The sequence below is a fragment of the Panthera tigris genome, chromosome A3, assembly GCF_018350195.1.
Source record: "Panthera tigris isolate Pti1 chromosome A3, P.tigris_Pti1_mat1.1, whole genome shotgun sequence".
Lineage (NCBI taxonomy): Eukaryota > Metazoa > Chordata > Mammalia > Carnivora > Felidae > Panthera > Panthera tigris.
The window spans coordinates 73,100,753-73,115,938 of record NC_056662.1 but is presented as its reverse complement, the minus strand read 5'-3'; the positions used below and the strand labels follow the sequence as shown (position 1 = coordinate 73,115,938).

The 15,186-nt window shown below is 42.3% G+C and overlaps 1 protein-coding gene across 1 annotated transcript in view; it reads right to left on the bottom strand.

Moving 5' to 3' along the window:
- The window catches only part of EML6 (EMAP like 6), a 280,348-nt gene that overhangs the window by 20,856 nt on the left and 244,306 nt on the right, over positions 1-15,186 (bottom strand). Inside the window, exon 28 of the mRNA XM_042981405.1 lies at positions 1,407-1,485. Coding sequence (XP_042837339.1) covers positions 1,407-1,485 — 79 coding nt within the window. The remainder of the gene's footprint in view (positions 1-1,406; positions 1,486-15,186) is intronic.

The window sequence follows — 15,186 nt, the reverse complement described above, 5'->3', positions numbered from 1 at the left end:
GGATCCTGCATCTTCTGGCTTCTGCTCTGTTTCATGATAAATTCCCCAATTAGTCCCCCTTTTCCAATAAAAAGTTTTAAGATGGATTCTTCTGTCTTTAGTGAGTTCAAAGTGTGGTAGGAGAGACAGATGAGTAAGAAATAATGGCAGTAGTGTGTGTGACAAGGGCTGTGAGTGAGGGGTGTGTGTGAGGGAGTGTAGGAATGTTCAGGATGAGGAGAATCAAGGAAGACTACACTGAGAAGATGCCAGAGAAGAGCTTGGAAAGACCAGGGTGTGGGCATAGAAGAGGAGGAGACTGAAAGCCCATGGTAGCTTCAGAAAACATTAGGTATAGGGCTTGGGGGCTGGAGATTTGAGTTGCAGTGGCAAATCACAGGTGCTGAGGCTGCAAAGGTGGCTCCTGGGTCAGGTTTTGAAACCATGCACTTGAATCCCACAGGCAATGTGGGAATCTCCCGGGTCTTAAAGCTGAGGTGAAGTGTGAAGTATTCTATTTGAGAGAGCTAATTCTGTGGGAAGCAAGACGTGTCAGAGAGGGAGGGGACTCTGGAGGCAGATACAACAGTTAAGAGGCCTCTCTTAGAAAAGAGCAGGTCCGGGGCGCCTGGGTGGCGCAGTCGGTTGAGCGTCCGACTTCAGCCAGGTCACGATCTCGCGGTCCGTGAGTTCGAGCCCCGCGTCAGGCTCTGGGCTGATGGCTCGGAGCCTGGAGCCTGCTTCCGATTCTGTGTCTCCTTCTCTCTCTGCCCCTCCCCCGTTCATGCTCTGCCTCTCTCTGTCCCAAAAATAAATAAAAAACGTTGAAAAAAAAAAATTAAAAAAAAAAAAAAAAGAAAAGAGCAGGTCCACAAAGCTGCAATCCTCAAGTATGAACAACTGAATTTAAATCTCTCTGCACTTCCTGGCTTGGAGATCTTGGGCACAGGACCTAATTAGTCGCTTAGCTTTTCTGAGCTACTGTCCTTATCTGTAAAATGGAAATAACAGTGCCTTCCTCATGGGTTTGACAGATTATATGAAATACTTCATGGAAAGTACATATGTAGTACCTGGCTCATGGTGGGTGCTCAGACAACGTTAGAGACAAAGAACAAGCTTTCATTCTCCCTGTGTCTTCCCTGCCCCTGAGTGGGACTGGTCTAGGGGAAAGGAGACAGGTTTGAAGGACATGGGACATTTGCAAGTCAGGACCTGGTGGCAGGGCTGAAGGAATATGAGCCGGTGGGTGTGATTCTGGGATGGGGGACACAACACTCTGTAGAAGAGAGAGGAGACAAGAGAGACCTATCAACTGCACTCAAGTTTACTTGAAGGTATCTTGCCATAAGCAGATGGTAGTGTCCACTGGGCAGGTCTTAGAACACTGATCCTAGACGAAGACCAAAAGAGCTTAACTTTCTCACCTCAACCAGTTTCTTTTTTTTGGTGATGTTGTTCTTCTGGAGTTTCTCAGGCTGGGGGGCTGCTCTGCTAACAGGCGGTCTGGAACAGAGAGTGACAAAAACAGAACAAAACAAAACAAAAACAAAAACACAGTGTTGAACAAAAGGCAGCAAAGTTGCTTGTCCAGTGTGCTCAGCTAAGGCCAGAGCCAGGCTCCCCGCTCTCTTGTCCCCCACTCTGAGGACCTTCCACTGGGTTTGTTTGGTCCTGCTCCCTCCCTTGCTCCCCCAGAAAAAGTAGATTCTGACATTCAGGGTCCCATGTGATGGGGCCTGGATTTATTGGCGTTGGGGTGGGCTTCCTCACACACCTAAGGCATCATAGTCAGGGATCAGTCCCTCTACCTCCTGGGAGCCAGGAAGAACACCTGGGCCAGAGAGGCTGGTTTTAAAACTAAAGAGGAGCCTAACAATGAGAAGGAAGGGGCTGTGCTTCCCGAGTCTACTGGCCATTTTTCACACAGGGATATGCTTTTGTTGTTCAGAATTAGGTGGTCAGAGATCATGCCGCGGTGTGAAGTGGGCCTTACAAGCAGGTTTGGGAAAAGGCTCGGCTGGCCAAGTGCCCAGGTCATTTATGCTACACAAAAGGGCAAGTAGGAAGTATGGGAATAAAAGACAGAAAGAGCGCCCACTCTGCCCTATACCTTAGGGTTATGGTCTACATTAAACTGCTATCATCATCCCAAAGTTTGCCTTTCCCTTCTCAGTCTTGGATCTGGGCCTCCAAACTTAGGAAAGAATTTTTATAACGGGTAAGCTCTACTCTTACATGAGCAGGCCAAGGTTTTGTAACACGGGGCTCCCTTAAATCAGACTTCTCGGAGTTTAGGAGATGGGTAAGGGAGACCTGTAGCAGGTCCCGCTGCATGTTGCAAATCCATTAGTTATTGCTCTTGGGCTATGCAAAGAGAAAGGATTACCTTGATCCCCTTGTAAGCAGCAAACAAAGCCAAGTGAGAAACTTAGTACAGTTTAGAGCCGCATTAGCAACCACCTCATTCATGCACAAGCATTATCCAAGTGAACAGACATTCCTGTGTGGCACAAACCATGCTTCCCGAGCATGCCAGCAAAGAACTAAAACAGAAATGAAAGAGTGCACCAGTCTACAAATTCAGAAAGCTCATACCCTGGCGTCTCTGGGCAAACTCTGCACTAAAGCGCCTACAGAATAGGGAGAAAAAAGGAAGCCTTGTCAATGCTTCCCGCACGCTCTCCGCACCTTTGCGGATGCGCCTGGGGACTCTGCTTATTTGAGAGTGTGCTGGGGGAAAACTTGTTGTCAGAAAAACAATAACATCCTCCTGGATGTCGTTGGGAGTTATGCACAATGGATGCTTTGTTTCCGAATCCAGTTCGACTCATAATTTAGCCTACTAATTCCCAGTGTTTCTTGGTAGGGCAGCTTGCCCGCTGGAAAGGCTTGCATTTTCAGGCTGGGGAAAAACAAGTTACCTTTATTTTCTGAGAAAGTCTTCAATCAAAACATGTTATGTAATCATAAGTGATAATTGGACCAAATGGTATTATTATCTGCACTGAAGAATAAGGAGTGAGCACATCTCTGCAAAACGACACCCCCGGCTGATGTCACCGCTGCCAAATTGAGCAAAACCGGGAGGCTGGCGGCATGCCAGTTCTCGCAATTAGACACTTCCTTCACATTAATTATCACTTCCCAGGACATCTGCTCTTTCTTCTGTTTTAGTGGGACTTTCAAATGAAATCCGTGGGTTTCTTCTTTCACCTAAGAATGTTTGAGTGTGTGACAAAAGCAAGCCGAGGTCTGAGATGGGAGCAGTACACTGGGGCTACAGCGTGGTTCAAAGGCAGAACTGGAGATTAAACGCAGGGCTTGTTCCCAGGGTACACACAGGTTGTATAATATGTCACATATTATACAGTGTATACGAGGTATGCATACAAGCACAAACACTGCGTATTTATATATACAGGAGATTGTATATATATACACATAAAGGCAATCCGATGCTTTTTTTCACCTTGATTTTCAGTTAAGAACTGAAAAGTAAAGCAATCTCAGAATGTTTCTTTCTTATTTCACAAGCATATGTTTATGGCTGTATTGCTTCAAAACTGAAGATGAGAGGGGCAAAAGGAAGAAACCTGCATGGTGGCAAATTCAGCGGATTGTTAAGTATAGACCCTTCGCGGTTGTGGATTCTGCATGAACGCTTAGTACTGGATGCTCATCGAACACCTGGGCTTTTCCAGAGTGCTGTGAATACTTACTTGACAATTCCCTGCCTCCAAAGGAAAGCAAGTTAAAACACAATACAAGCATTAAAGGCTTCTTTCCAGGCATCTGTAAACAGTGTTCGTAACATCAGACGTGGGAGGAACTGCCAAAAATCTCAAACGCAGCCAAATGCTGGAGGTTTGGCATTTTTCAGCAGATCTAAATCCTTCCAGATTCAGATTCCATTGGAAATGTGACTCTGAAAAGCTTTGCTGAGGTGGGAAAGAGCAGGGTGTGTGAGAACATTCACTCACTTTTCAGTCCAATAAACTCTTTATAGCTGGTTGCCCCAGCTGGCACTCAGGACGGGAGAGCCAGGAAGGGAGTGAGAGCAGTGAGGATTAGCGCTGGGGGGTGGGGGGGGGGGGCAGGGGGAACTCAGGAAGGTTAAGAGCCTGGTAGGTAAGGTGGTGGGGAGCCCCGGTTGGGGGAGGGGCAGAGACACAAAGGGACCTCTGGGGGCAAGTGGAACTTTGAAGTCACTCAGGGAAACAAAGAAGAAATAGAGTTTCCACTGGGCAAGAAACTTAAGAAGGGAACCTGGCAAGAGAGCAAACAAATTGGATAATCAGGAGACAGGACTATGGACTGGCTTGAGCTCCAAGAGAGCACAAGAGCAGTTTGCCAAGGAAGAGAGTAGAGGCAAGAAGCCAAGGGGAGGCCTGCAGACTCAAGCACGTGACTTGGTGTTAAGTAACGAGGCAGCACTGTTCTTGTCCAGTGCCAGGGGTGCAGGCTGCCAAAGACGCACCCCTACCCGTGGACACAGTCCCTACCTCATGTCCCCATGTCCTCTGTGGAAACAGCACACTCTTGGGCAGGGAAGGACCATGAGGAGGTCAGTCCATGCTGCAATCCTGTTGTTTAGCAGCTGGGCTGCTTAAGAGAAAGCTTAGGCTCACTTAAAGATGAGTGGGGTCTTAAAACATGGGCTTGCACCTCACAGAGGCCACCAGAGGTAGCCAGTGCCCAGTGTTTGCCCCTCTTTGTCCCCTCCCCAGGGTGCTGGGATGACAGAATGAAGGGTAGAGCAGAGCACATGATTACCTGAGATGCACAGGAGAGGGTGCGGAGCCAAGGTTTTTAGGGAAGCTTCTGAAACGACTGAAGATGTAATGAAAATCAGTCACAACCCCAGATGAGCACAACACGAAAGCCAACTGGAGAGTGAGGTTCAGAAAGCTAGTAAGAAACAAAGTTGTTGCAAACAGCTTCTATAAAGAGGGGTGTTGGTGTGGAGAAAATCAGCTATATTTAGCCAAGAAATGCAAGTTTAGATTTGTTTTTAGTGTTGTTAGTCAGACAATGTTCAAAGTGTCCTCGGAGTACGAAACATAGCTTTCTTCAGATTCCAAAATGGGCCATAAAATGCTCCAAGGGTTTTCAAAGTACCTTGGGAAACTAAACTTTTGATCCCTTTTGGTGGGAGCCAGCAGACGACCTGAGCACTATTTCAACATTGTCTTCCAGCAAGACCTATCAGCCCAGGTGGGCTTCAGGTACTCAGACCTAGTTGTGTTTGCACCTGTGCATTTTTCTGGAGGAAACAAGGCTGTTTTAAACAAATTTTCAAAGATGTACATGATTTGAGAGAGAGAGAAAGAGATTAAGAATCATTGCTTTAGGATAAATCCATGTTGAGGAAAATGCTACAAAGCCATGGGAGATCTCTATTATCAAAACAAAAGGAACTGGATTCTGTTAAATGTATTCCTATGTCTTCCAGAACCTCCTGTAGAGCTGCTCAGTAGTAAAGTGGAGTGGAAGGAAAAGAGTCAGACAGGAGAATTATGGGATGCCCTCAGGGAAGCCTGCCATCTTGAAAATGCTTTGGACTGAAGCCTATAACACAGTCTCATCTCCCCACGCTTTTGAAAAAATGGGGATACAGTCCCAGACTTGGACATTTTAAATGAGTATCAATTTATTGGGGGAGAGGGTGAAAAACTGAGGTCATAAAGGATGGAAAGGAGGGAACTATGAGTAAGGTGGGCAGGCTACTGAAGAGGCTACTCTAATAATCCAAGGGAGGGATGATGAGGATCTTGACTAAAGCAATGGTTGTAGAAAAGGAAACAAGTGAATATTTAAAGAAATAGTGGTGAAGTAGACTTCAAAAACTCTTGAATTGATTAGATCTAGGGGTTGAAGGAGGAAGAGAATGCAAGTGGAATACCAGTTTTCTGCCTGGGCACCTGGCAGGAGAAGAGTGAGGTTGTAAGATGGTGCCATGTCAAACTTCAGACGTCTATGGTCTGGCTTTACTCACTAGAAGTGCAAGTCAGAGGTGGGACTCAGAGAATCATCAGCCAATGGGTGAAATACAGGAGATTAATCAGGAAGAGAGTTGCAAGCCTGAGGCCCAACAACATGTGAATGGCTAGAAGAGGAGGCAGACAAGGGACACTGAGAAGAAATGATGGAAGAGGTAGGACGAGGGCCAGGAAAGATGGTTTCTAAAAAGATATAACTTCACTATCCAATATGGTATCCACTGGCTACATGTGGCTCATCCAAATTAAGGTGTGCTGTAACTGTAAAATATATACCAGATTTTGAAGACCTAGTAAAAATAATTTTTAAAAAATATAAAATGACTTAATAATTTTCACGATGACATGTCAAAATAATATTTTTAACATATTGGGTAAATAAAACACATTGTTAAAATCAACTTCACCATCTCTTTTAACTTTTTAAATGTTTTAAATGTGATTACTAGAAAAATTACCTATGTGGCTTGCATTGTATTTCTATCGCACAATGCTACTCCAGAAGAAACAAGTTCTTCCTTTTTAACAAGACAAAGAGAAGATTTGGGAATCAGAAAGTCACCATGCCAGCAGAATGGCAGGGACAGAAGACAGATGGAATGGACTAGAGAGTGAAGGAGAGATTTGGTAAAGCCTGGATGAGAAGGGGAAAGGGGAAGGAAGGTAAGGGTTGGAATATGTGTGTAAATGTTTGGATCAAAGGATTTACTTATTTCCTGAACAGAGTTTGGTAAGGACGGCAAAGACTGAAATGCATTTCTTGGCTGAGGACATGAATCCTGAGGGAGCAGCTCAGGAGATATAGGAGAGGAGAGCAATGGTCAGGGAGCACCGATGGCTGGGAGGCTAAGGTCCAAGCAACCGCTGAGGAACCCACCTTGAATAGGAGGAGGGACTTCATCTCTCTGAGAGGAAAGGATGTGAATGGTTTACATGGGTTGGAAGATGGGAAACAAGATGGAGGAGAGATAAAGAAGTGCCAAGATGGAGTTCATGCCCAATAGCTTCTGTTTTCTTGATCAAGTAGGGGAGAAAAGCCATCTACCAAGAGTAGAGGGGTAGGGTTTGGGCAGAAGGGTAAGGAAGGGGCAAAATTGTGTTTGACTGATGAGTGGCTGGCAGAGGGAGCCAGTGAAAGACAAGAAAGAAAACAAAGGAACAGTGGAGAGCACCTCAGTGTAGCTGGCAACATGGAGTCTGGTGAGGTCAATCTGCACCAGTGTGACCTTCTAGTCAGAAGAATGGAAGTATGTGCTGTAGGAGAAATACAGGGATGAAGGGCCAAGAAGACTGGAAAAGTGGCATTCAGGCAGAGAAAAAATGGAGGTATCAAGGCATATAGGATGCTTTAATGAGGATCAAGATTAGGATTACCAGGGATGAGAAATCTAGAGGAGAGAAGTTTAAGTCACTGAGGGAGAGGAGAGCTACTGATGGTGATGTAACTCATGGCTGGGAGGAGCCAGCTCAGCCAAGTTGACCATTAGCTGAACTCCTCAGACAGGAAGTTGATAACTGACAGGGACAGGGAGGGGGAGAAGATGGAGCATGATGGAACTTCAAAGGATTGGGGTGGGGCTGCTTAAAGAGAGAGCCAATAGCTTTACACACACCCACAAAAACACCCAGATACTCCAAACCTTACAGTCAAGGACACTGTTTCAAGGGGGGGCATATCATGCACCCCAACAATTGCTTCTGCAAACACCTCCCCAGTTACCACCTCGTGACCATACAACAGTAGAAAAAGGGAGAGTAACCACCCCGGTAGCGCCCACTCCCTCCAAATGGAGATCTGAGAGATGTTCAGACACTTGATAAAAATAACTGTTTCCAATCCTGCCACTGTCTTGTAAGAGAAGTTCCCTTTCATCAGAAAATCCCTCACCTGTGTGTGATGCATTCTTTATCCCCAGGAGCAAGTGGGTTTGAGTCAACTGATTACACTGTAAGAAGATGATTTCCTGGGTCTATTAATCTTTCAAAAAAGTCACTTTACCTCTGCATTTTCAAGCCCTGGCACATTTTCTTTTTATGATAAAAAGTGAACAAACTACTCTTTCATGAATGGCAGGTTTAACTCCTAAAATTATCAGTTATACGGAAGTCATTATTTTGCTTCAAACAATATGTAAAATCAAGAGAATAAGGAAAGTCATTTATGAAGGTAGCTTTAAATTCCCTTTAAAGAACCAACTATTCGGCTTTCGGCAGAGTTACATAGCCAAACAATAGGCCTTTGAAATGGTTAATTTCAGCATGTGGGGGGTTTAATAGATATTGTAACTTCACTTCCTTCCACCCTATTAGAGAACAGGAAACTTGCTACCTTTTACCTACTCAGAGCAGCTGTGAGTGCAGAACTCTACAGAATTAAGGGGCAGAGTAAAGAAAAACTCTGCCTAGAGAGAAAAGCTCTGGGTGAATGAGGTCACACTTTGCGGAGGTCACGGTGTGCACTTGCTGTCCTGGAGGAAAGTTTGGGCCTAGCTTACACACAACAGACAATGGCGGGTCTCTGTATGAACTCTGAGGCTCGTTAAGATCACTCCATCATCACAGATTGGAATGAAATGTAGAATCAGAGGTTCCTCCCCATTTATCAGACCAAGTTTAGGATAGGATGTAGTGGTTTTGACAGATCTCAAAATAGTAAATTTTAAATTTAGAAGCACCTGTTAGCAAGATTGTCAGTTCTTAGCAGCTCTTACAATCCGAGCTCACAAAGCAGCTACTGATCAATGATGACAAAGGGCCTATGTGAGGCCAGTGGAGCGAGGAAAGGGAAGTGCCAGGCTATTTAGTCGTGTATTTCTCCATGGAGGGGAGAACTGTCCTGATTTGTCAAGCTCATCATGCTTCAGGCAGACGTGAAATGGGCAGTGACTGATTACATACAGCATCTCTTAAAAACTGGGGGCAGGTTTCTCTCCCTAGATATAGCATAAAAGGTTAGAAGAAAAATTGGGATTATCTAGAGATGGTGGTTTCTTCCAATTCAGGGAACTCTATCAAATCTTTGCAATATTTTTACACTTCGCCACTTGTGAGCATGATCTTTGTTTCACTGTAAATCCGCTGACAAAGAAGGCCTTGCATGTAAAATAGGTGGGATGGCTACAATAACACAGACTTTTCAGTTCTTTTTGCCTTGGGTTATTAGATTTAAACCAAACAGACATTTAATTCCTAACAGACAGATGGTAAGAAGATAAAATTATTTAACCAAGAGCAGTCTCATGGCCAGATTCTACATGGGTCACACCATTCCCCACAAAGATGAGATCACCCATCGGTGCTAACCAAATGAAGGTAAATGTGGTTGTTGACCAAGAAGGGATTTGTAGAGCATTTTGAGAACAGATTAATTCATGTATATATTAAGAGAAGCAGGCTAAGTAAATTCATTCATTCATCTACTCATTCAAAAAATATTTGTTTACTATGTGCTATGAGCAAGACACTGTGTTAGGCACATGGTGAGAACTATGACAGTCACAGTGCTGACCCTTAAGGAACTAAGACACCCATACGCATAGTTTACAATCCAGCAGAACTTTAAATATCTTGATACCAAGGACCAAAATATTAAGAATCCAAGAATTTGGGGCTAAAACAATGAAACAAAAATAAAATTTCCTTTATGTTTCTTTATAAACCCGTAATGTATGGTTTTCTTTATAGGATCTTCTTTTTGCTTAAGTTCATAAATCTATACAAGTGGATTCAGAGGGGATATGATAAAGTAGGAGAAGATAGATTTTAGGGCCTTCCCCGTTCAGCCCTAAGCACAATTTAGGAAAAGGTCTGTAAACCCCGAGTGCTGGAGTGCAGCCTTGAGGTCATTTGGTGGTGGGATCCATCAGTTCAGAGATGAGGAAACCAACATTTATAAAAGGCTCAGAACCTGCTTCTAATTGTGGATTGGTAAAAGCTTCTTGGTTTCCTAAGGAACATATGGCATAAGATTGAAAGTTAAAAATGTATCAGGGGAACTAAAATATTAATGTAGAAGCATTCACAGATTCCTTCGTTATAATTCTCGGCTAAGAATAATTCTGGCAATGCCATCCCAGCGTCTCCTCATACTGGGTGGCTGAGATGGATGGAGGGTGACATTATTTTGTGCATCAGGAAGGACTGGGAGAGGGATTCCGCTGAGAACCAAACATCCCCTCATACATGCTTGGGGGTACCCAAACCATCTCTTCATAGTGGGGGGCTACTGAGATGGGGAGGAGAGGATCGCCCTTCAGGATCCTGGTTTGCCTATAGGTCCACAAGTGGGGGTGACTGAAAGATACTGAGATGCTGACAGCTGAGGTTAGTCAAATGGGGGTGAGTAGTGCAGGGGCCCCCTGGTGCCTGGGGACAAGTCCCTGTGTGGGGGGACTACTGGAGGCACCACTCATCTACACACATGGAAGGAAGCTCACGGTACATATGAATGAGGACGGGAGGTGCCTGGTCCCCTGGATCCCTTCTAATCACCTATGTCACACACTCCCTGCCAGAAAAAGGGGACAGTTACCCTCAAAGCTGCAGATACTAGGAGTAAGGACCTCTCCATTTTACGCCATTGTATGGAATTGCCTAAAGGCAGGAGCCAGATGGTGACTAACCTGAGAGCTGGAAGGATAGCCAGGGGTGCCAAATGCTTAAGAGGCAGAAATTTCCAAGCTGGATTATGGGTATACAAGCAAGATGCCAACAAAATCTCAGATTCTGATACCTAACCAGTGGGTATCAGTGACTAGAAATGAACCTAAATCTTGTTAAATTGTTAAGGAGTTTATTCACTCAATCAACAATCATTTACTGAACGCTAGCAGTGTTATCAAATTTGGAGAAAAGGCAGTGTATCAGAAATTTTGCTTTCACGGAGTTGACATCCTAGCTGCAGGAGAGGAGCTTTATGCCCCAAATCTGGCAAACAACAAAGGCTTGTGATTTCCCAACTCTTAAGGCCTCCAACCAATAGGAGGAGAATAATAAAGTGAAACCCAAAAAAGTCATCCCCCACAAAGCCAATCTCGACTTGGCAAAAAAGAACAAGGACAAACAAAGATCTTGGCAAGTACAACACGTAGACCAGAAGGATGACCAAGGACCCTATCTCACTGTGCTGGAGATAACCTCACACAACCTGAAACCAGAGCATGCTGAGGCAAGACTCTGGTAAAGCCAAAGTCAGTTTCCTTGATCTCATGTAAACACGTTGCAGTGTGTGAGAATTGTTGTATAGTGGTTATACCTCCCGAGCTTGTAGGCATGGATTCAGACTATCCTCAACATTTGGGTATGTGTTTACGGCGGAGAGAAAATATAAAAAGGTATAAGATAAAACCTCAGGAGAACATTAAGGGAAGCCTCTTCTACTTGGAAAAAAATCCTCATAAGCATGGCTGTCTGTCTCACTGGGGCACTCTGGGAACTTGGGAAGCCTTAACGCTGGCTTAGGAAATGCTGTTAGTTCCTGCCTTATGTAACCATGCCTAAAGCTTTCCAGTACTTCAAAATTAAAGAAACTGTACATCTCTAACTTTTGTATTGTCATCTTTCCATCATTGGCATGACTGTCCTATTGTGATGACCAAGCAGATTCCTGTCACAAGTGGGATTAATGCCAAGGACTCTCTCATGCCCTTGTCACAATGTAGCCAGCCACTTTCTAGATAAACATGACATCTACTGAGATTTTAGATATAAAAGGAAACCCCAAGGGAGTGGAGTGTTGCTTCGACTTTCACTGAGCCAACTCTTTCTGTAAAAGTTAGAGACTCCAGAATCAAAAAACAAGAGGAATTCAAAGATGCCAAAGGTTTCAAATGTTTGAGGTAATGGAAGTAATGACAGAGTTGATATAAAACTCTGTTACCAATTAACATTTACTTTTAAAAATGGCCAAAGTGGAGAATAATTTCAAATTAAAAATTGTAACTGAAAATTTCTACTGAAAAATATGTGAATTATCCCAATGAAGGAAAGCCCAGAATGAGGTGGCTTTACTAGTGAAATCTACCGAGCATTTAAAGAAGAATTAACACTAATTCTTCTCTAACTCTTCCAAAAAAACAAAGAGGAAGGACCATTCCCAAACTCTTTTTACAAGGCCAGTATTATCTGGATACCAAAACCAGAAAAGGACACCACTAGAAAAGAAAAATAACAGGTCATTATCTCTGATGAATACAGATGCCAAAATTATCAATAAAATACCAGCAAACTGAATTTAGCAGCACACTGAAAAGATCATTCACCATGAGCAAGTGGGATTTATTATGGGGATGCAAGGATGGTTCAAAATATGCAAATCATCAGTGTGATACATCACAACAGGATGAAAGAAGAGAATCATATGATCATCTCAATAGATGCAGAAAAGGCATTTGACAAAATTCAATATCCAATCATGATAATAACTCTTAACAAACTAGGCACAGAAGGAACAAATCTGAACATGATAAAGGTCATACAGAACAAGCTCACAGCTAACATTATATTCAATGGTGAAATGTTGAAAGCTTTTCCTCTGAGTTCAGGATGAAGACAAGGATGCCCATTTTCACCACTGCCGTTCAACACAGTACTGAGAGTCCTAGCCACAAACAATTAGCTAAATAAATAAATAAATGTATGTATGTGTGTATGTATGAGAATTGGAAAGGAAGAAGTAAAATTGTTTTTATTTGCAGATGATGTGATTTTATATATAGAAAATACTAAAGACTCCACCAAAAACCTGTTAGAGCCAATCAATGAATTCAGCAAAGTTGCAGGATACAAAATTAACATACAAAATATCAGTGGCATTTCTATGTGCTAACAACAAATTTTCTGAAAAAGACATAAAGAAATTGATCCCATTTACACTAGCATCAAAACAATAAAATACTTCAGGAATTAATTTAACTAACAAGGCGAAAATCTCTAAGCTATAAAGTCTAGGACCTTGATGAAAGAAGTTGAAGAAGATACACATAAATGGGAAGGTATCCCATGTTCACAGATTAGAAGTATATTGTTAAAACGTCAATACCACCAAAATCCATCTATAGATTCAATGCAACAATCCCTATTTAAGATTCCAATGGCATTTTTCCAATGGTCAGAGGTAGAAAAAAACCCTCCTAAAATTTATATGGAACTACAAAAGAGCCCTAGTAGCCAAAGAAATCTTAGGAAAAAAAAGAACAAAGCAGGAGGCATCACACTTCCTTATTTCAGGCTATCCTGTAAAGCTACAGTCATTAAAGCAGAATGGTACCAGTTTAAAAACAGATAAACAGACCAATGGAACTGAATCAAGAGCCCAGAAATAAACCCAACCATACGTAGTCAACCTAACATTTGACAAAGGAGCTAAGAATATTCAATGAAGAAAAGACAGTCTCTTCAATAAATAGTTCTGGGATCATTGGATATTCATATGTAAAAGAATGAAACTGGACCCATATCTTATACCACTCTCTAAAATTAACTCAAATGGATTAAAGACTGAAAAGGGAGACGTGACACCTTGAAACTCCTAGAAGAAAACAGAACAACAAAGTTCCTTGACATGGGTCTTGGTGATGAGTTTTGGATAGAACACAAGCACAACAAACTAAAAAATAAACAAGTGGGACTACATCAAATTGAAAAGCTAATGCACAGCAAAACAAACCATCAAAAAGTGAAAAGACAACCTACGGAATGGGAAAAAATAATTGCGAACCATGTATCTGATAAGGGGTTAATATACAAAATATATTTTAAAAAACTCATACAGTCCAGTGGCAAAAAACAAAAACCTTAAAAAAAAATGGGCTAAAGACCTAAAGAGACATATCTCCAGAAAAGATATATGAAAGGTCAACAGGTATGTGAAAAGATGGTGAACATCACTAGCATGAGGGAAATGCAAATTAAAACTGCCATGAGATGTCATCTCGCACCTGTTAGGCCATCATCAGGAAGACAAGAGATAAATACTGGCATGGAAGGGGAGCAAGGAGAATCCTCGTGCACTGTTGTGGGGAATGCAAACTGGTGCAGCCCTATGGAAAACAGTAGGGAGGTTCCTCAAAAAAAATTAAAAATAGAACTACAATATGATTGAGCAGTTCTATATCTGGGAATTACATCCAAAGGAGCCAAAACCCCTAACTCAAAAAGATATGTGCACCCCCACGTGCGCAGCAGCATTACCTACAATAGCCAAGACACAGAAACAACCTAAGTGTCCCTCAAGGGATAAAGATCAAGAAAATGTGGTATACACACACAATATTTTTAAGCCATTAAAAACCGAGGGAATCCTGGCATTTGCTAGGTGCTGTCACTTTTACATGGAATCTAAAACAAACCAAACCCACAGCAAAAGAGACAAACTTTTGGTTACTAAAGGTGGAGGGGGAGATGAAGGGAACCTGGAAGAAGGTGATCAAAAGTATAAACTTGCAGTTATAAGTAAGTCTTAGGGATATCACGTGGAGCATGTGGAACTATACAATGAATACCGCTGTATGAAAAATGGGAAAGAGAAGAAATCCTAAGAGTTCTCATCACAAGGAGTAGGTTTTTCTCCTCCCTTTTCTTCTTTCATTTTTGCTGTATTTCTATGAGAGGATGGAGGCTAGCTGAACCTACTGCGGTAATCATTTCAAAATATATGTAAATCGGCCATTGTGCTGCAGGTCTTAAATTTATACAGTAATGTCAATTATTTCTTAATAAAACTGGAGGAAAAAAACAAAACAAAAAAGAGGTATGTTGATATTTACCCAATACTGGATGACAGGGAAATGAAGAAATATATATATATGTGTGTGTACTAAATATTTCCCTTGGCAGCAGCTGGACCTTATAATTCTATATTATTTAGAAACATCCCACTAAAGGTGATATTCAAATTTAAAAACAGTTTTTAAATTATATTCCATACGCCTTCTTTGGAAAACAAATAGTATTTAATTAAGACACAAAGCTTGCTTGATACAAGTGTATGAAAGCACTGTTTCTTGAAACTTCTTTTTACAACATGATTGTGTGCTTGTTACCTAGTCCCAGGTAAAACAGCTCAACATCTAGACTAAATACATTTAATAAAATGATGACCACAACTAGAAATGTCCCAATTTCTAGTTATCCATAATTCCTAAGAAAGCTACACTAAACTGGTGCTAAGACAATATAATATCAGTATTAAAAGTGAACTTTTCTA